Source organism: Rhinolophus sinicus, chromosome 6, assembly GCF_057876585.1.
Source record: "Rhinolophus sinicus isolate RSI-liver-muscle chromosome 6, RSI-T2T, whole genome shotgun sequence".
Classification (NCBI taxonomy): domain Eukaryota; kingdom Metazoa; phylum Chordata; class Mammalia; order Chiroptera; family Rhinolophidae; genus Rhinolophus; species Rhinolophus sinicus.
The window spans coordinates 11,329,252-11,348,723 of record NC_142506.1 but is presented as its reverse complement, the minus strand read 5'-3'; the positions used below and the strand labels follow the sequence as shown (position 1 = coordinate 11,348,723).

At 38.4% G+C, this 19,472-nt stretch overlaps 2 protein-coding genes across 7 annotated transcripts in view; one reads left to right on the top strand and one right to left on the bottom strand.

The window, feature by feature from the left end:
- Window positions 1–1,059: 1,059 nt before the first annotated feature.
- On the top strand, window positions 1,060–16,835 carry SQLE (squalene epoxidase). Its single transcript, XM_019723232.3, has 11 exons — window positions 1,060–1,656; window positions 4,618–4,870; window positions 6,191–6,371; window positions 7,506–7,602; window positions 8,578–8,691; window positions 8,771–8,942; window positions 10,739–10,834; window positions 13,092–13,234; window positions 13,634–13,730; window positions 15,437–15,524; window positions 16,306–16,835. Exons 1-11 carry the CDS (start codon window positions 1,366–1,368, stop codon window positions 16,496–16,498), a joined length of 1,725 nt encoding a protein of 574 aa, XP_019578791.2. The 5' UTR covers window positions 1,060–1,365; the 3' UTR covers window positions 16,499–16,835.
- Window positions 16,836–18,711: 1,876 nt separating this feature from the next.
- Window positions 18,712–19,472, bottom strand: part of WASHC5 (WASH complex subunit 5) — a 55,230-nt gene continuing 54,469 nt past the window's right edge. For all 6 annotated transcript variants that reach the window (XM_074316722.2, XM_019723053.3, XM_019723124.3 and 3 more), the window contains one exon: window positions 18,712–19,114. In XM_074316722.2, coding sequence (XP_074172823.1) covers window positions 19,058–19,114 — 57 coding nt within the window. In that variant the 3' untranslated portion in view covers window positions 18,712–19,057. The remainder of the gene's footprint in view (window positions 19,115–19,472) is intronic.

The following is a 19,472-nucleotide window of genomic DNA, read 5'->3' as shown; positions in this document are numbered from 1 at the left end:
GGCATGCGCTCAAGCACATGAACGCTGAATGAATGGGAACATCCCGACACTAGGCGGGGGATCTGCCCGCAGGGATTTCCTCGGAACCAACTCCACCTCCCCCCACGCAGGACCTCAGCGGCTGGGGCTGCGGTGCGTATACTGACCGGGGAACCCAGGGCACAACCCCCGCCAGCCCCACCTCCTCGGGACACACCTGGAGTCTTCCCAAACGCCCACCAAGCCTCGGTCCCCATCCCCACAGCCCCACCCCACATCACGCAACATCGTCCTAGCGCCTATCCCGGCGTCACCGCGAGGGCCCCGTCGCTCGCGATTGGCCAAACGTGGCATAGCGCCATCTCGGCCTACCGCGCGTGCGCGCCCTCATTGGCTGGCGGCGACGATGGGCGGGGCCTGCGCGTAGGGCGCGCAGGGCGGGGCGAGCTCGCTCTCTGGAGCCCCGCCCCCTGGCCTCTAACTGGTACCGAGCGATCTCCAGAGGCTGAAGCGCGCGGGTCCAGGCGACAGGCGGAGGGCGCGCGGCGGTTACTCTGGTTACTGCTGAAGCGCTGGTGAGGGATGCTGGTGAGGAAGCCGTAGGGAGCCGCCGCCGTCGCCCTCGGAGAGAAGCTCTCTGGACGCCTCTGTTTACCTGCGGGGACACGAAGTCGCGGACTGGGAGGTTCGGGGGCAGGTGAATCGCGAGCTGCTGCCGAGGAGAAAGTCTCGAGGTAGGGGCTGCGCTTCCCCGTCTTGGAGCCGCAGCCTTGAAACCAGATCCATCTTTGGTGGGGGAGAAGGCAGCCCGGCCATTTCCCGCTTGACCGTGGGCCGCGTAGCTGGCGGTCCCCGGGTAGAGGAATCCGACTCCACGCTGGCCCTGGCATCGCTGTCGGAAGAGGCGAGGCCGCATTTTTCTCAGCGCCAAGATCATTGATTTTTCGTTGTTGTTTCCCCATCCTCTTCTGAAAGAACACCTGCTGCTGGTGAGAGAGAACAGTTTTACCGTACGATGAGCCTACATCAGAATTGAAAACATCACCCGCAACAACCCCCAGGAAAAAACTCTCTAAAGAAAAATAAATGGATTGCCTGAAAGAGGAGAGAGTCTAATCCGGAGCTGTTGGAGCGGGCGATTTTTAAATACTGCGTTCTAAGTCCTGTAGACCTTCCCCCCTTCAGATACTTTTATACTAACTTTATACGATTTTCTAAGTTAGTCTGATTCGAACTGTCATTCTGTGACGGTGTTTCCTGGCATTGGGCCGGTTCCCCGTGCTCCTTTTGGGAACACACTTTGGGGAGAACTTCTGATCACCAAAACCCTACCAGGCAAAAAAGGATCTTACCATCGCCGGGTGCCACCAAAGGAGCCTTTGAACCATGTGGACTTTTCTTGGCCTTGCCACTTTCACCTATTTTTATAAGAAATGTGGGGACATCATCACTTTGGCCAACAAGGAGCTCTTGTTGTGCGTGCTGGTGTTCCTGTCGCTGGGCCTGGTGCTCTCCTACCGCTGTCGCTACCGAAGCGGGGCCCTCGTGGGGCGCCAGCAGAGTGGGTCCCAGCTGGCGGTTTTCTCCGATATATTGTCAGCCTTGCCTTTCATTGGCTTCTTCTGGGCCAAATCACCCCCTGGAACAAAAAATAAGGAGCAGCTCAGGTCTAAGAGGGTAGGTTGAATTCAAAGTGGGCAAATGATGAGTGTCTTGTTGTAAAATTGGGAGTGGGGTCACTCAAATGTAAATTTTCTCCTTTAAAGGGCAAAAGGCGGCAGCTTCCTTACTCTGATATGAATTCTCATTTAGTTGGTGTTTTTTTTTTTTAAAGCTTTTGACTGTGCTTGACTACATCTTTGACACTCTTCAGAATGATTTGAAAATCTTTGTCTCATTTAGTACTGGTTGAGCCAAGGCTAAATGAAATTGACTTGATTATGAATGTCGATTTGATTATGAAAGGTGAAATGTTAGAATTTCATTTTGAAGGAGGACAGAATCACTTTCTGGGATGGGGGAAAAATGTTTTATTTAAATCCTTGGGTAAGGGTGGTATTTGTACCTGGGAAGAAAGAAACCTGCTGCAGGTAAGTCCACTCACTGTCCAGAAGTGACAGCTGGCTGGGGAAAGTGACAGAGCCATTAGAAGAACTGGCAGAGTAAAAATGCTCAGCATTTTGAAGTCCTGGGCAAAACGCCCTCCTCTTCCCATATCCGTGGAACCTTCAGTAGTGTCCTCATCAGGGGAATAACTGAGTGATGTCCACAGTGCAGTCATGTTTCCAAATCAAAGGCTGGGTCTTCCAATACGTGTGAAGTTGTGTTCCTTGCGAAGGCAGCAGAGGACAGTGGTGTGAGGTGAGGGCAGGACGGGTCCTTGAGGCCAGAGCACTTAGGGCCTGTTGGCCATGGGCGTTTGGACTTTTTCCCAAGAGCACTGGAGGATTCTAAGCATGGAGTAACAATACTTGATTTTCACTTTTTAAAAAGAACATTCCAGTTGCTGTGTGGTGAGTGGATTTTAGGGGGAGAAGAATGGAAGCAAGAGTCGGGGAGAGACTTGGGGATTAGGGTGAGTGGCCTGCAAAGTGATGTACTCTCTCAGGGGTCTGGCTCTTCATTAGGTTACTGTATACACAGTGCAGATCAGCACGGCTCACAGAAGAGAGGGACTTGATTTAGAATTTTCACTTGGCCACTTCCTTCCTGGCTGTGGGACCTTTGGCAAATTGCTTAGTTTTCTGTAAGAATCAGTTGTCTCTTCCGTTAGATGGGGACAGCAGCAGCCTTGATAGTGGTTAGGGAATTAAATGATGTAATGTTTGCAAAATGCCTGGCCCATAACTGTGTGATAAAGGGAGCTATTCATGTTAGTCTAAAGGAAGGATACATCAGTTAGGAGTCTTTTGAGTTGTACTAAGGTCTGTGGTATGGTGGGTGTGGGCTGGAGGAATGGGAAAGGAGGGACAGGGAAACGAATTCTCAGTTTGAAATCCTTGATATGGTTGTCTGGGATAACTTCCCTCGGGGTCACTGAGCACTAACTAATCCAGGGGCTGGAATGCTGTTACATCATTCTGTGCAGACAAATCGTGGGGTAGGAACATGCAGTTGTCAATAGTCAATATTGGTTCCACTTTGTAAATGCTTCAAGCTTTCTGCTCATTTGTTAGAAACTGGGCAGTTGTTAGACTGCATTAGAGCACCAAGTTCCCATGAGTGGTTCCTCTTCTGACCTGGCTCTGAAAAACTTGACTTCCTCGAGTTCCTCTTTCAGGATTGTGTGTGTGTGTGTGTGTGTGTCTGTATGAGTAACAGGGAAAACCTCAGAATAAAAGCTCATACAAAATGGCTAAGATGACACATGACAAAAGCTCATCTTGCTCTTGGAACAGTAATTTAAATATAGTCAGTTGTTCTGGCCATTAAGAAATGCTGTACTGATGGGAAGAGTAGTCTTCGCCTCTTGGTAAAGGACAAAAGGGTAATTTCGCTAAGAAATTATTAAAAATGGAATGTCAAGGCTCCAGTCCATTATGGAAATAAAGGAAGGCTGGGTGAGTATTACAACACAGGGAATTAAAATTCTAAAGGATTTTAGGGTTGAGCTCCTTCCTTTTTGCCTGAGGTCTTTTCATTAAAAGCATTTCAAAATGGCATTTAACCTTAATCATGAAGGTCAGAGAACTCAAAGATGGGTCCTTACAATCAATTCTGTACCTGAAATGTTGTCATATTTGAGAATACACATACCCCCCCAAAAAATACTCATTACAACATTGAATTGTTCATTTCCAAAAAACCCAGTAACAGTCAGTGTTATTCTCAGTGGGCATAAATCTTTCAAAGCAGGATTTTTTCATTTTATGATCAAAGTTAAAGTTTTTACTCTCAGCCCAATTACTGATAGGTTAATGTAAATTGGGACCAACTTGATGTCATTGACTAGGCTCTCTTAGAGTACCAGAAAGGGGAAAAAGGAAGGGGCAAATCAAATATGTTATTCTATGTTAGGGACTAAAGTTGTGAACAGATCAAGTCCCAAGGGACAGAATGAGTTATTTTGTTCTTTTGCAATTTTGTTGAATTAAATAGTCCTCAACTAGTAGATGAGTAGCCAGAGTTTGACAGTCTGATATAAAAGTGATTTTAGGTTGTATATATATATATATAATGTGCTGAATAATTTGCACTATGAAGTCAAATCAGAAGTTGTACGTGATTTGCACCCGGTAGATGTTTAGTATGTATTTGAAGAACTGAGTAATTAATGATAGAATTTTCCCTATAATAAGTCTTTGAAGCCCCGTATGAACATTTTTTTATATTTAGCCTGGTGTGGATTTCTAAATATGTCTGTATCATAGCATCTTCTAAATACCATATTTGGAAAAGGAATATACATTTAATTTTCTTGGGACATTATACATTTTTATTTATCCAACATTTTGATATCCTTGGTTTTCATATATGATCTGGATTTTAAGATGTAATGGTTCATTTGGTTTGTTAATGTTTAGTGTGTAGCTTTTGCCCAAGATGCAAAAGTCCAGTGTGTCTGTAGTATTAGTAGTATGCTTTAAGGATAGCAAACGTGGATACATAACTCACTTTTTTTTTTTTTTTTTAAAACAGTGCAGAAAAGGAACCAGTATTTCAGAAACCACCTTAATAGGAGCAGCTGCCTCTACCTCGGTATTTTCTCAAAATGATCCAGAAGTTATCATCGTGGGATCTGGTGTACTTGGCTCTGCTTTGGCAGCAGTGCTCTCCAGAGATGGAAGAAAGGTGACAGTAATTGAGAGAGATTTACAAGAGCCTGATAGGATAGTTGGGGAATTCCTGCAGCCAGGTGGTTATCATGTCCTGAAAGACCTTGGTCTTGGAGGTAGGTCCATATTGATTGTTAGGAAATACATGATATAAACAAACACTGTTCACTTTAGACTCTCCTATCACTGGTAAAAACGTATTCAACTAATTTTCACTTATAAAAGTTACTTTACTTACTTGAAGTGGGATTAAAAAACATTATCAGAAAACTACTTTGATTTTAGCATAGACATGTGATAAGTTTTTCTTTTATCAGAAATGAAATTATTTTAATGTACTGTATCTTAATACATTGTATTTTAATGTATTTAAACAGATAGTATGCGACAGTTTTAATACACTGGCCAAAGTCCACTTTTTCACTTAACATAAACGTATTTCTACTACTGTTAACTGTTTTTTCCTTATAATTGTAACCTATGCATAGCATTTTCTCAATTGATACTTCACAATGTAATTTACCTTTCTAATTTAGATTAATATATAGGTTATTTTCAGTTATTTATTAGAGATAACAGTGTAGTGAACCTATTCTTGCACATGACTAAACATTGTTAAAAATTCTATGTTTAGGGTGAATTTCTTAGAGGAATTTCTAAGACTAAGGTTATTATGTCAGAGGATGCTAACTTCTTCATGGTTCTTGATAATTACTGCTTTAGTTATTTTCTAAAATGTTATTAGTTTATAGCATGACCAATAATATATAAATTTATCAGTTTTATTTACTCTCACCAGTACTTTTGATAGATCTGGTGTCTTATTGTTTCAATTTTATTTCATTGATTTTTTAAAAAATCAAATTTTTAACATTTTCCCTGATTTGTTCAGTTTCTCTAATGTTTAATGTGAATCATCAGTATACCTTCTGCCCATTATTGGGGTCTTAATATTGTTCCTATGGATTTTAATGACTAAGTTTTATATATAAATATTAATCTTTTGTGATACTACAAATTTGCTAGAATTGTCTTCCAGAAGCATTAAAATTTCTGAAATAATTACGTTAATATCTAGTTCTCTAAATGGTATCATAGCTTTTTTCAAAAAAAATATTTCTTTCAGTTATAGTTGACATTCAGTGTTTCAGGAGCATAGCACATAGACATTTATATAATTATGCAGTGACCCCTAATTAGTCTAGTACCCATCTGGCAGTATCCATAATTGTTGTGACATTACTGACTGTATTCTCTGTGCTGTATTTTACATCCCAGTGACTAGTTTGTAACTACCAATTTGTATTTCTTAATCCCTTCACCTTTTCACCCAGCTGAAGATGGAGTCTCTTTCATGCCTCCGTGACTTCTTGGTGCCTAGTATAACTCTGGGCATATTAACAAAATTGATTTTTTTGGATTGAATTGTTTTGCAGATACAGTGGAAGGTATTGATGCCCAGGTTGTACATGGCTACGTAATTCATGATCGGGACAGCAAATCAGAGGTTCAGATTCCTTACCCGGTGTTAGAAAACAATCAAGTGCAGAGTGGAAGAGCTTTTCATCATGGAAGATTGATCATGAGTCTCCGGAAAGCAGCTATGGCAGAGCCCAAGTAAGACTGCGTCAAATATATAATGTTAAAGACTTAATTAACACATTTAAACTTGGCCTTTGCACAGATACTATTTTATAAATTTTCCTAAGTGTTGTTTGGGTAGGGGCTAGGCCATAGGTCTTACACTAAAATAAACCATGAGTTAGAAGAGTGTTAGATCTTTTCAGAGCCTTTTTTAAGACTGTCATATAGAGAATTTTTTGGGGGATGACATGGAACTATTGAGAATTTTTCTTTGATTAAATAAATTGTGTGATTTTTATATGGCTGGAATTGAGAGGACATAGTTGTAACTAAGGTGTATAAGTCCACGTGTGCCCATTTGGGAGTTGGGGTTTGTGGCTATGATGCTTCCTATTAAAAGACAGGACAGAGGCATCAAGGGGAAATAAATCCATGTTCCATTCTTACGAAGGACCTAGTCTGACAGGACTAGCTTCTTCTCTTGTTAACTTGTATTTGCCTCTAGGCTTTAAACACTATAATTAAGGAAGTTTTAACCCTCCTGTCATTGGCATCAGTGTTGACAAAGCAAATGAAGAAGTAGATTTATCCTTAGGACTGAAAGGATTTGGTATCTGGAAGTAGAATGTATTTATTGTAGAAAAATGGGAAAATACCCAAAATATAAAGAAGATTCTAAAAATTATCCATGATCCTTCTGACTAGAAGTAACTACTATGAATAATTTGGTGGATAAACTTCAATTCTGTTTTCGTATCTATGTATGAATTGGTGTGGGTATGTAAAGTTTTCTGTATGTACGTATTTTATTTTTTTAATGAATTGAGATAAAAATGTTACTTTTTAAAATCATTACATTAGTAATATATATTCAATTTTAAGAAATTAGAATCAGAATTGTACACCTGAAATCTATGTAATTTCACTAACAATTGTCACCCCAATAAAAAAAAAAATTAGTAAATGAAAACCACATATAATTCTAAAACCCATTAATGATGTTTTTGCTTTTTGTCCTTCCAGACCTTCTTCTGTGCATGTGTGTGCACACGCGTGCATGTTCAGTTTACGTGGTAAACTGGAGATTGGGGATAAGGAATTTAGGATTCCTTATTTAAATTGCTCACGTGTGCCACGATAGAATTTATTTGTTTCTTTACCTTTCAGTGCACAGTTTATTGAGGGCGTTGTGCTGCAGTTACTAGAAGAAGATGATGCCGTGGTTGGAGTTCAGTACAGGGATAAAGAAACCGGAGACATCAAGGTGAGATATATCAAACGTTAGCTTTTCCCGAGAGATGTTTTTCCCTTTCTTTTTCTCCTATTCCTTTAAAAAAGGCTCACCAAATTATTATTCAACAAATGGACTGAGTTCTTTCTAAGCCCTGTGCAACAGGATGGATTTCAGATTGTAACACATTGGTCTTTAGAGCACCTCAGCATGCTATACGAATAACTCTGTAAACAAACACCACTGGATTAACAGTATGCAAAACAGTATGAAATAAGAAATACACACTAGCGGAGAAACAGAGGGGAACTAGAAGGCGAAAAAGGAAGGATTCAACATAAAAGAAATAATTAGGATAAAATAAACCATTGTTTAAATCAGAAAAGCAAGAATAAGAGAATCTCTGGGGAAATAGCAGAATAAAATAGTATGCAGAATATGCTCATGTGGGTCAAAGGCTAATCTGTTAATTCTTCTGGGAGGCTCTGGGGTCACAACCCCCTAGAAATTGTACTCTGGTGAGGATGATTGCAAGGTATAATATAAGTATGTACATACATCCATGTGGACAAAAATTCTTCTAAGCCCTAGCCACTGATTGAAAGCACTATATGAAGTTAGAAAAATTCTAGTATAAAAAGAATCTGGCTAGTCCTTCAAAATCGTAATGAGATTCAGTCTTCTATGGGCCATACTTGCTTTGTAGTTGTTTTCCCTATTATTTATCAAAGTGTAGCTTAATCCCTGAAGGTTTGGATGGTAGAGCTTTGAAGGAAGGTGATCAGAGGAAGGAAGGTGACCAGGAACTCAGAGGAAGTGTCTCTAAAAATTGGTTGTGCATGAACTTTTAAGCCCACGTAACAGCTTCTTTAACAGCATTATCTTCAAATACCTGCTATAATGTTATCTGATAATATATTTAAATCCATTTATGCACATTTTACAAGAATAATCCTCATACTGTGTATTTCTAACCATTTTGCTGAGCAGTCTTTATCTTTGTTGTAGGAACTCCATGCTCCATTGACTGTTGTTGCAGATGGACTTTTTTCCAAGTTCAGGAAAAACCTGATCTCCAACAAAGTTTCTGTTTCATCTCATTTTGTTGGCTTTCTTATGAAGGTACGGTAGGACTGTAGTTGTAGAAAAAGAAAAGCAACTTGAAATTTGCAAATTATTAAAATATTTTATATTTTTCTAGGATGCCCCGCAGTTTAAAGCAAATCATGCTGAACTTGTTTTAGTGAATCCAAGTCCAGTTCTCATCTACCAGATAGCATCGAATGAAACTCGAGTACTTGTTGACGTTCGAGGAGAATTGCCAAGGAATTTAAGAGAATACATGACTGAAAATATTTACCCACAATTACCTGGTAAGAAATAGAATTTCACTCCCATTGTAATCTACACTTTGAAAGTAAATCTCACAAACGGCTCACCGTCTCATTCTCTCTAAAGCTGTGTGTAAAATAGGCCAGAGATAAGGGTGGCAGGTGAAAAATGCATCCAGTCAATCAGATATACTACTGGCGCTGAACAATTTATTTAAACTAGCACATAAGAAAATCTCCAAAATAAAATGGTAGTTTCAATATATTTTTTCATATCAATAATTAAAGCAGAGTTTTCAGAATAATTATTGACAAAATTTTCATATTTTTTGAAGTAGTCTAGATAGTAATCTAAGGTCTGTGAATTCTTGAAATATCTCATACTTTTTTATGCTTGGTTTTGTGGTAGCTACCGTTTATTGAATGTCTACTATATAAGAGATGTTTTACAATCAGAATCTCATTTAATCTACACAACCACCCTATGACATAGACATTATCTTATCCTCACTTTACAGATGAGGGAACCATGATTCAGAGAGGTTACTTAGCTTCTCCAAGTATAAACTATTAGTGGCAGAGCCAGGGCTGAAACCAGGCCTGCCAGGCTCATACACTTCTGCCCTCAGAATGTGACAGCTACAAGGAATCGGGGAGATTTAGTTTTGAGTTGGATACAAAAAGGCTTCATGAGATTACAGGCATCTTTATAAAAACATAAAAATTACTTTTTGTTTGTTTTTTTTGAATAGGAAGATATACATAAGAAAGAAACGTAAATTTATTAAGACTATAGATAAAATGGAAACCCTGCTTGCCAATGATTATAGTAATAGGAAACTATGCTTGGTCTGAGTACATTTTGTAAAAATACTGTTTTTTTCAAGTTATTTTTTTATAAAAAGGAAATACACTGTGTTTAATAATTAACAGAATATTAGCAGAAATGAAGTGAAATGAAGGTATACATGGACCAACTTGGATTTTTAATAATGACATTTTCAACATTTTAGTACATTTTCACTCAGTTAAGCCATTTTTGAAGCTTTCAGATGAAAAATGAGCTATGCATATTTAGGAAAAGGACCTCATTTTTTTAAAGCATTTTTTTATTTTACTATGGATTGATTTTTCCAATTGAAAGGTTAGTTGGAGTAGATGACCCTGAGATCATGAAGGGATTTGCAGGTTTATATTAATATTAGGTTATTGAAATACTGTAGGAATAGAATGGTTTCAAAATAGGAATTCCGCTCTTGCACCCCCAGATTACACTGGGAACTGTATGAAAAGAAAGTTCATTTTCTATGAGTAGAAGCACAAAACTTGAAACTGGGAAGTACCTTAGAATAAGCTAATGGCAGTCGTTTCATATTATAGATGGAATAAAATGAAGCTGAGAAAGGGAGCGCTCTCTGCATCCTGTCCTTTTTCTAGTGTATATATTCTCCTGCTGTTTGTGAATTGAGAGTATTTGTCATCTGACAATATCAGAATATGGTGGTGACAATAAATTGTTAAATATGACAGCTGTCAGTTAACATTTGGGAGAGGGGGGTGGTTTTCTCCCTGTCGTGTCATCTGAATTTGCTTCACTTCCTCTAGTTTTTCATTCATTCAGCTGTATTTCCTTATATTAATTTTCTTAGATTCCTTTCTTAGCATGAATGACTAGGTGCTTAATAATTTTATAAATTCAATAATTAGTTCTTGATTTATTACAAGGCTGTAACAGATGTATAGTAGGTATTTGTTTATACTTGATAGATAAGAAAATGTGGTAACTGGGAATTGAAATGTTATAAACCATCTGTTTGGTGGGGTGGGATTTATTGCAGATCATTTGAAAGAACCATTCCTAGAAGCCATCCAGAATTCTCGTTTGAGGTCGATGCCTTCAAGCTTCCTTCCTCCTTCACCAGTAAACAAACAAGGTATTATTTTATTGGACTTATTTTATAAAGGGTATTCAAAATATTCAAATTCAATATTCCTAATGACATGTACATGAGTAAATTTATACTGCTGGGAATAACATGTGCAGCAGAGAATTGGTGACTGTGGATTAACACATTAATACCAAAATTAGTTTTATGATATCATCTTTAGTTATTGTTTGAGTGTATATAAGTCACTGTGTTAGTCACTGGGGATACAACAGTCAAATACAGTCCTTGAGCTAGAGAAGGCAATTTTCTAGACAGATAATGATAGAGACAGATAATTTCAGAACACTGTTGATAAATGCTGTTAATAAAAACACACTCATGGTACCACAGATTAACTGTGAAGGGGGTGTGCACAGCAGGGAGTGGGGGCTTGGGAACTGGGAAGGATGTTAGGGGACACATTACTCAGGAAATAAAGCTGGAGTTGGGGCATGGAGAATGGGTGGATGTTCATAGCTGGCCAGTGAGAGGAGGGGCTTCTAAGTAGATGGAGTGACAGCTGCAGTCGTCTGTAAGGCTGAGAAATGGTGGCACTTTGCATGAGCTCAGGTGGTTTCCTATGGCTGGAGCAGAGGAGAGGTGTCAAAGTGGAAGAAAGGTTAAGATATTTAAAGTTGATTTAGTTTTAATCCTGTAGACAGTGGAATTCATTGAAAAGGTTTTTTTTCATAATAGCTTTAATTGAGATATAATTCACAAATCATACAGTTCACCTTTTTAAAGTGTACAATTCATTAGTTTTTAGTATAGTCATAGATATATGCAGACATCACTACAATCAATTTTAGAACATTTTTATCACCCCAAGTAGAAACCCTGTTCCCATAAGCCGTCACTCCTCATTTCTTCCCAACCTCCAGCCCCAGGCAACCAGTAATCCACTTTTTTGTATAGATTTGCCTCTTCTGGAGACTTATTCTAAGTAGAATCATCAATATGTGATCCTTTGTAACTGGCTTCTTTGAGGCTCATCCATGTTGCAGCATGTATCAGCCCTTCATTTGCTATTATGGCCAAGTAATGTTCCATGTGTGAATATATGACCTGTTCATCAGCTGATAGACATTTAAGTTATTTCCATTTTTGGCTATTCTGAACAATGCTGCTGTGAACATCTGTACGAGACTGTGTGTGGACATCTGTTTTCATTTTCTGTGGGTATACACCTACAGGTTGCACTGCTGGGTTATATGGTAACCCATTGCTGTGTTTAATCCTTTGAGGAACTGCCACACTATTCCAAAGCGGCTGCCCCCTTTTACATTCCTATTAGCAATGTGTGAGGGTTATAAATTCTGCACTCCTTGACAACATTTGTTATTATCTGTCTTTTTGCTCATAGCCATCCTAGTAGTAGGTGTGAACTGATACTTCATTGTTGTTTTGATTTGTAGTTCTCTGATGGATAATGATCTTGAATATGTTTTCTGGTGCTTATTTGGCTATTTGTTTATCTTTGGAAAAATGTCTATTCAGACTTTGCACATTTTTTAGTAGGGCAAATTAGAAAACATTGATTACTAGGTTTAAGAGTTCCTTATATATTCTGTATGACTTGCAAAAATTTTCATTCTGTGGGTTGTCCTGTCTCTTCTATGGTGTTCACTGAAATTTTTAATTTTCATGAAGTTCAGTTTATCTGTTTTTTCTTTTGTCGCATATTTGAAAAGGCTTTGTCCAGTCCAAGGTCATGAAGATTTACTCCTACATTTTCCCCTCGTTTTCTAGTTTTAGCTATTACATTTCAGTGTTTGATCTGTTTTGAGTAAAATTTTGCCTATGAAAAAAAAATTTGTGTATGGTGTGAGGAAGGGGTCCAACTTCCAAACGAATATTGCTGTGAAGTGTCAAAGACCTCTTGATTTTTTTCTCTTGTAGAAGACTTGCTTTCTATGCCTGGATGCCTGTAGATTTTTAAATATTTTCATAAAGGAAGCCTTATAAATATTTTGACATTGTTTGACTTAACCTTAGATTCGCATGTTGACTTTCACGAGGGCAGGGACCATATTCTTTTTCTCACTGTATTCCAAGTATCTGGCACATATTAAGTGCCCAATATATATTGATTGAATCAAATCTTGAATTTTTGCCTCAACAAATTTTAGTCATGATCTATTCCTTTGTATTTTCACAGTTACTTACTCACCTATGATATTTATAAATTAATATAGTAGTTACTTTTTTTTGGTCTCAAGGGATGCTCCAGGACAATACCATAATCTAAATGATCTCTTTATAGGTGTTCTTCTTTTGGGAGATGCATATAATATGAGGCATCCTCTTACTGGAGGAGGAATGACTGTTGTTTTTAATGATATAAAACTATGGAGAAAATTGCTAAAGGGCATCCCTGACCTTTATGATGATGAAGCTGTTCTCCAGGTAAGATAATAAATTATTCTTTGACAAAAAAATCTCAAAATAGATTTCTTTGTGGGGCCTAAGAGGAATGGGGCTTTGATGGGGAGATCTGGGAGCCGATGCTTAGCAGTGGCTCCTCGGCAGTCTCACTCAGGCTTGAAGCAGCTGACTTGCAACCCGTGAATCTTACAGAATTTTAAGTTTGAATATTAGGTCACACTGAATCGCATGGACCATTGTGCTCATAGTGATTGTAAATTTAGCTTCAGAGTCACAGAACTCAGTGGTCAGATTTTTTTTTTTTTTTTTAAATAATAAATATAAGGTATAAGTACTGGTACGTGGTCCTCAGGATAAATATCAGTTTGAGGGGATTATAAACATTTCAGTTGGTACTTTCTTTTCCTCCTTTCCTTTTAGGCCAAACAGTCATTCTACTGGACAAGAAAAAGGTCTCATTCCTTTGTTGTGAATGTCCTTGCTCAGGCTCTTTATGAATTATTTTCTGCAACAGACGGTAAGTGTAGATATTTTAAAATAAATATCGAACTGCAGATTTTTAACACAGGAGAACAGAACAGGACTTCATTACCAAAAAAGTTAGTTGTTAGGCCAGAAATAGAAATGTTTCCTGACTTTCAAGTCGGTAGTCCTTTTTAACTTCATCCTTGAGCAAGATTTTTAGCTTCTAATTATTGTGTAGGTATGTCAGACCAGGCTGTTGTCTTCTCTTAGATGAGCTTAAAAGCAATACCTCAATAACATATCATTAGTTTTAAGTCTTCTGGTCCACATCACATCATGCATATCCCCAAATGCATGACTGTGATGGAGGATCTTTCTGGCCATGGATTAAAAGGCAACATAGTTCATCTGTTTCTTCCTGAACACTACTGTCAATTTCTTCTCAAAGTAGTATTTTGTAAAATGAGTATGAGCTTCAGATCACGTTTAGATTTTGTCCCGTTAAAGTGCACAAGAAGCAGAAAGCATCCACCTTTTGCTCATTTGAAATATTCCCATGCTTTTGTTTTCATTTCCATATTCATTGTAGAGAGGTGGTGGTCAACCTCTATATTAAGGAAAACATGACTTAGCAGAAGCCAGTGTTAGAAATAGAAGGAAAGGCAACTGTGCCATCTCCCAACCAGGGCAGTGTACAGTTAATAGTAGCTTAACGAAACTAGACCTTTAGGTTTTCAAGAGGAACTATAACTCAAATCCCATTACTTCAGATGCTTACAAAAAAACCCCAACAACACAAAAACCAATACGATTTATTTGACCTGGCCAAGGTCCTAGTTATTTGTGGTTTGGTGATCTGATTACAAAGGATAACACGGTACAAATGCCTTCTGTAGCCTCTATAACCATTGTTCTTGCTAAAAGAAAAAAACAACTTATTGTGACTCACAAAGCAAATCTCTTTTGCTAACTGGCAAGGTTGGGCAAGTAAAAAGAAAGAACCAAGTTTTGAGTTTTTCTAAGCTCTTCTTTCTAAGCTTATCTAAGCTCTTGAGTTTCTTAAATTATGAATTGGAATCTGGCAACCAAACAAAAAAAGTTATGAAGGTAACTTTTGGAGGCAGAAAGAGCTTTACTGGAATATAAGTTTATCTATCGCATCCTTTTTTATCTGTTGTAAAGAAAAATCTAGGCATTCCTGAAAAGAACATTGATTCTAAATTAAAATAGGTTACTGATTGATAATACTATGTTGTAAGGGTTTAACGAGTTATTTTGAGAAGTGTAAAAAACTATACAGATATAAGGCGTTATTGTTTTTCACTATTCAGAGATATTCCTTTTACTTGATAATTGACTGCTCAAAGGTATGGGCTGGGCATCTCAGGGAATTTGGTTTCCACCATTGTGACTTTATTACAAAAAGAATTTATAAACTGTTTTGCATCATTTAATGCATTTACAACATAATCAAGGAAGTAGTTTAAACAACTCTTAACTTCTGGGACCTACATTTTTGGTATAGTCATCATTTGATAACACAAAAGTTTATTCATGCTTATATTACTATCCATAATGTTGACTGGAGAATTTAAAAGAAATCTTGGGTTGTTGAAATTCCAGGACAAGATTTTTAAAAAAATCATCTATAAAGGTTTGATATTTGTTACATCTTCATTTTTTTCTGATATATCATTAGCACCCTAACATAACTGTGAAAATATTTTAATTGAGACTAACTTTTAAATTTCATTTTAGATACCCTACTTCAACTCAGAAAAGCCTGTTTTTTTTATTTCAAACTTGGTGGAGAATGTCTTATGGGACCTGTTGGGCTAATTTCTGTGTAAGTTGCTTTGATGACACAAAGAAAACAGATTATTCCAGAGTTTTTAGAATTGTTCAATTTATGAATTACTACAAATCTTTCTTCCTTATATAGTTTGTCATTTGATTATCCATTAGTATGCAAATCAGACAGTAGCCCAGAGAAATGAAGAAAGGTGACATTCACTTCTGTGTTTTATGTCTGGGAAACAGCACCGATTAGAAATTGGTGGTAGATGAGGCTAAAACCCTTGATTAAAATAGAAGCTTATTTTTTGCTTATGAGTTTATCCACATGATCTATACCTATGGAAGCTGTGGATGACTGAGAAATTTATATTTAAAAATTAGTTCGATGTACGTTCAGGGACTCTAGAAATTCAGTAATAATTTTGATGGTACAGATGTGAAGTCTTTTCTCATTCACGTCTAATCTGAATCTCAGTACTGTCATCTGTGGAAAAACCTAGACTCCAGTAGGCCAGGCCGTTCCGGTAATTCACTCTGGGATCTCGAGATGAGTGAAAGAAAACAGCTCAAAACATACGACTGATGTCAACTAGACTAAGAGGAGTTACTGGCTTCTCTGATGGGTATATTCTAAGTAGTTTCTAGTAAAAATGTTTACAAATAATTTGACCCTGCCATCAAACTGAGCAGGCAGATACAAGCTTATGAAGTCCTAGAATGTAAACGTGTTTAGCTTTATAGTGATACATAATTGAACCTTTTTAATAGTAAATTTGAATTCCTGGGTCTCACCTCACTATGTATTTATTTTTATTTTTTTTCTATTACAGACTGTCACCAAACCCTCTAACTTTAATCGGACACTTCTTTGCTGTCGCAGTCTATGCCACGTATTTTTGCTTTAAATCGGAGCCTTGGATTACGAAACCCCGAGCCATTTTCAGTAGTGGTGCTATATTTTACAAAGCGTGTTCCGTGATATTTCCTCTAATTTACTCAGAAATGAAGTACTTGGTTCATTAAGCTTAAAGGGGAACCATTTATGAATGAATTTTTGGAACTCATGAAGTCCTAAGAGACTTTCGGAAGAGGATTTATGCAGCATAGTACTATATACCACTTTTAAAATGGAAACTCTTGGACCAAGAATACGATTCATTTGTTTTTGAAGTTATTTGTATATAAACATGTAAATACATACTTTAATTTGCAATTTAAGATGAAGGTCAAATAAGATAGACGTGAAAGAAATGATTGTTACCATAAAATAGTGATAATCCTGAGAAGTTTTTCTTTTGAATTTGATATTCAGGATGAGTCATTGTTGGGACATACAAATAAAATGAAGAATTAACCTTAACATCTTTTTTGTTGTGGACTTTATGTAGCTCCATGATAATGGAAAAGAAAACTACAGTGGGATGCAAAATGCAGGGGAAAGCTGTTCCGTTAAACGCCTGACTCTGGGGAAGTTGCCTCAGTATCTCTGGACCTAATTTTCCTCTTCTATCTAGTAAGGCATTTTGATAAGTTTTTTTCTGAGTTCTTTGGAAATATCACATTCAGACAGGAAGCAATCAAGGGCTTGGTAAATTCCACTGTATAGCATTAACAAGCCAGGCTAGATTAGATAATGATTTCAAGAAACAGAGAATGAACAAATCAGCACTTGTAACACCTGGCATAAATAATGCCTTAAAATCCATTAGCTCTTACTGAGTTTACAGTGTATTTATTTGAAGAGATTATAGACACTCAGAAAGGGTTTCCTGAGACTTCAGTAAACCCCCAAATACCACAAAAGTAAATTGCTCCCCCTGAAATCAGAGCAGTACAGTGTAACCTGGGCTATGAAGGAACGACTTCAGAGTCTAATGGCCAGGGCCAAAATGACTTGTAAAGCCTTTATAATACAAATCTCTCTTTCTAAACTTATAAGTTCTCTTTCAGTTGAGAACATTTTTCACAGGCCAGATCACCAGTTGCATATACCACTTTGCCTTGTTCTAGTGGCACGTCTGGTGGACTCACTCTCTTGGTTCAGGAGATTCCCTCACATTTATCTCAAATCTCTATTTTCTGTTTAAAAACTCCCTTTCTTAGATCTGGCCTGTTTAGCAGCTGGCTTTTGTTGGGGTCCATTTTCACAAAGTACTCATTTCGTGCAGTTACCGTTATCCGACGACAAATGGAAAACCAACATACTTTTGAGGTGTGGAAGTAGGATGGCTGTGGGCTTACTAGCTATTTCCTACATGTCAGCCTCTCAGTGGGTGAGACTTCAAGCTCCTTACATGCCAGGTAACCACTGGCTTTTAAAATTCTGCCCTCGGGCCTCAACCAGGCTGGGCTGTGAGGTGCCGGCTCTCCTCTGCTGACAAGATGCCTTTTAAAATCCTTTTCTACTATGATGGTGAAATAATCAAAAGCTGTAAAGTCATTTATTTTTCTGTCAGTATTTTAGGATTCGAGGCCTTCTGACAAAAGGAATAACTTGTCATAAAATCAGAAAACTAAAAGGAACGGAAGAAATCATTTAGCCCTGATTTTCCAGATGAAGACAACAGGCTGGCTTGGGACAAAGTTCAGCTCGTGGGGGAACCAGGACTCAAAACTTTGCCTCTTGATGACAAATCAGTGCTTCTTCCCCTGCACCTTCCCCTGCTGAATGACTGTCAAGCACTTTCAATTTTATTTGACTTGTCCCTGTCTTCTTCAGAGGGGGACATAGTTAGCTCTAAGGTCAGGGTGAAAACATCTTTAGTGCTCTTCTCCAGTTGCCACAATAGGATGGTAGTGCCCTTTTCAGAGGAATTTTGATGCAGAAGTGATTTAGGATTTGGAGGGGGGGGAGTTAAAAGCTAATGGTTAATCTCTTACCAAAAAAGGGGGTGAAGGGGTTAGGAGGAGGGAGGGCTTGGGTTGCTAAGGAAGGAAAGGAAGGGTGGCAAGAGCAGCTGAAGTTAGGGAGCCCCACAGAAAGGATGCAGGGAACCCCTGAGGGTGTTGGGATTGGAAGAGGAGGGTGAGCCTCAGACCTCAAGAAAATTCCACGGTCCGTGGTCCATAGATTGTGTGGTCACTACGTTTGCTGCTAGTCTGGCTGTCACCACATGCCTGTCAGCATGTCATGAATGTCCATAGGACCTACCAGATTCATCTCTTACCTTCCAGACAAGGTGTTTTGCACCGTGAATATACAATTTTTGAATCATAAGCAGAAGCACAACTTTGAGTACTGGCAATACTATTTTACTGAAAATTGGGAGCTGCACAAATAGTTCTTTGAAACATAAAACTAAATGGATTTATACTTAATTACATTCAGCATTTATAAGAGGCAGTACAAAAATGGGTTCTGCTTTCACATGATGTAAATTGCATATTATACCATGATTTAAATAATATGAATTCTATTACCTACTTCCCATGAGATACACCTTACTCAGAATGTCTGATGCTTCCCACGATAGATGGAAAACATGCAGTGATGTGAGCAGTTGAGTTTCAGCTCTCAATTCATTTTAGCGATGGTGGCAAGACTGAAGGACAATCCTTCCGTTGAAGAAGCAGAAGAGAAAGTTACAGGACTGTTCTGAACTCATCAAAAATGAAATTAGGCACGTGTGCTTCAGCAACCTAAAAAAACAAAGGAGTTAAATTATTCTTAGTGTTATCATTCAGAATAAACCTCAGATTTTCCACATGAAAAACTGAAGGAATGAAGAGGTCCTTCGGGGCCAGGGAACCCGGGAACCGCAGGGAAGCACTGGATCCACATGGGTGGGCCACTCGGAGGCCAGTGCCTCCGTGTCTTCCTGGGTTCTCTGACCTGGCATCTTAACTTCTTGGCACTGCTAACACCTGAGAGGGTGCTGCCCAGCTTACCCTCCCCCCACCCCCACCCCCAAATATGAGCTCCTTGACTCTTAAAGGGACTTTGATCTGCTGGGAAGTACTAAGAGGTAATCTCTTGGCAGACCAGGATGTTCTGGCA

Excerpts from the sequence above, each read along its gene's own strand:
- SQLE (XM_019723232.3), top strand. The coding sequence starts at position 1,366 with ATGTGGACTTTTCTTGGCCTTGCCACTTTCACCTATTTTTATAAGAAA. Across the intron at positions 6,372-7,505 it reads GCAGCTATGGCAGAGCCCAA|TGCACAGTTTATTGAGGGCG; the intron begins GTAAGACTGCGT and ends TTTACCTTTCAG. Across the intron at positions 8,943-10,738 it reads TATTTACCCACAATTACCTG|ATCATTTGAAAGAACCATTC; the intron begins GTAAGAAATAGA and ends GATTTATTGCAG.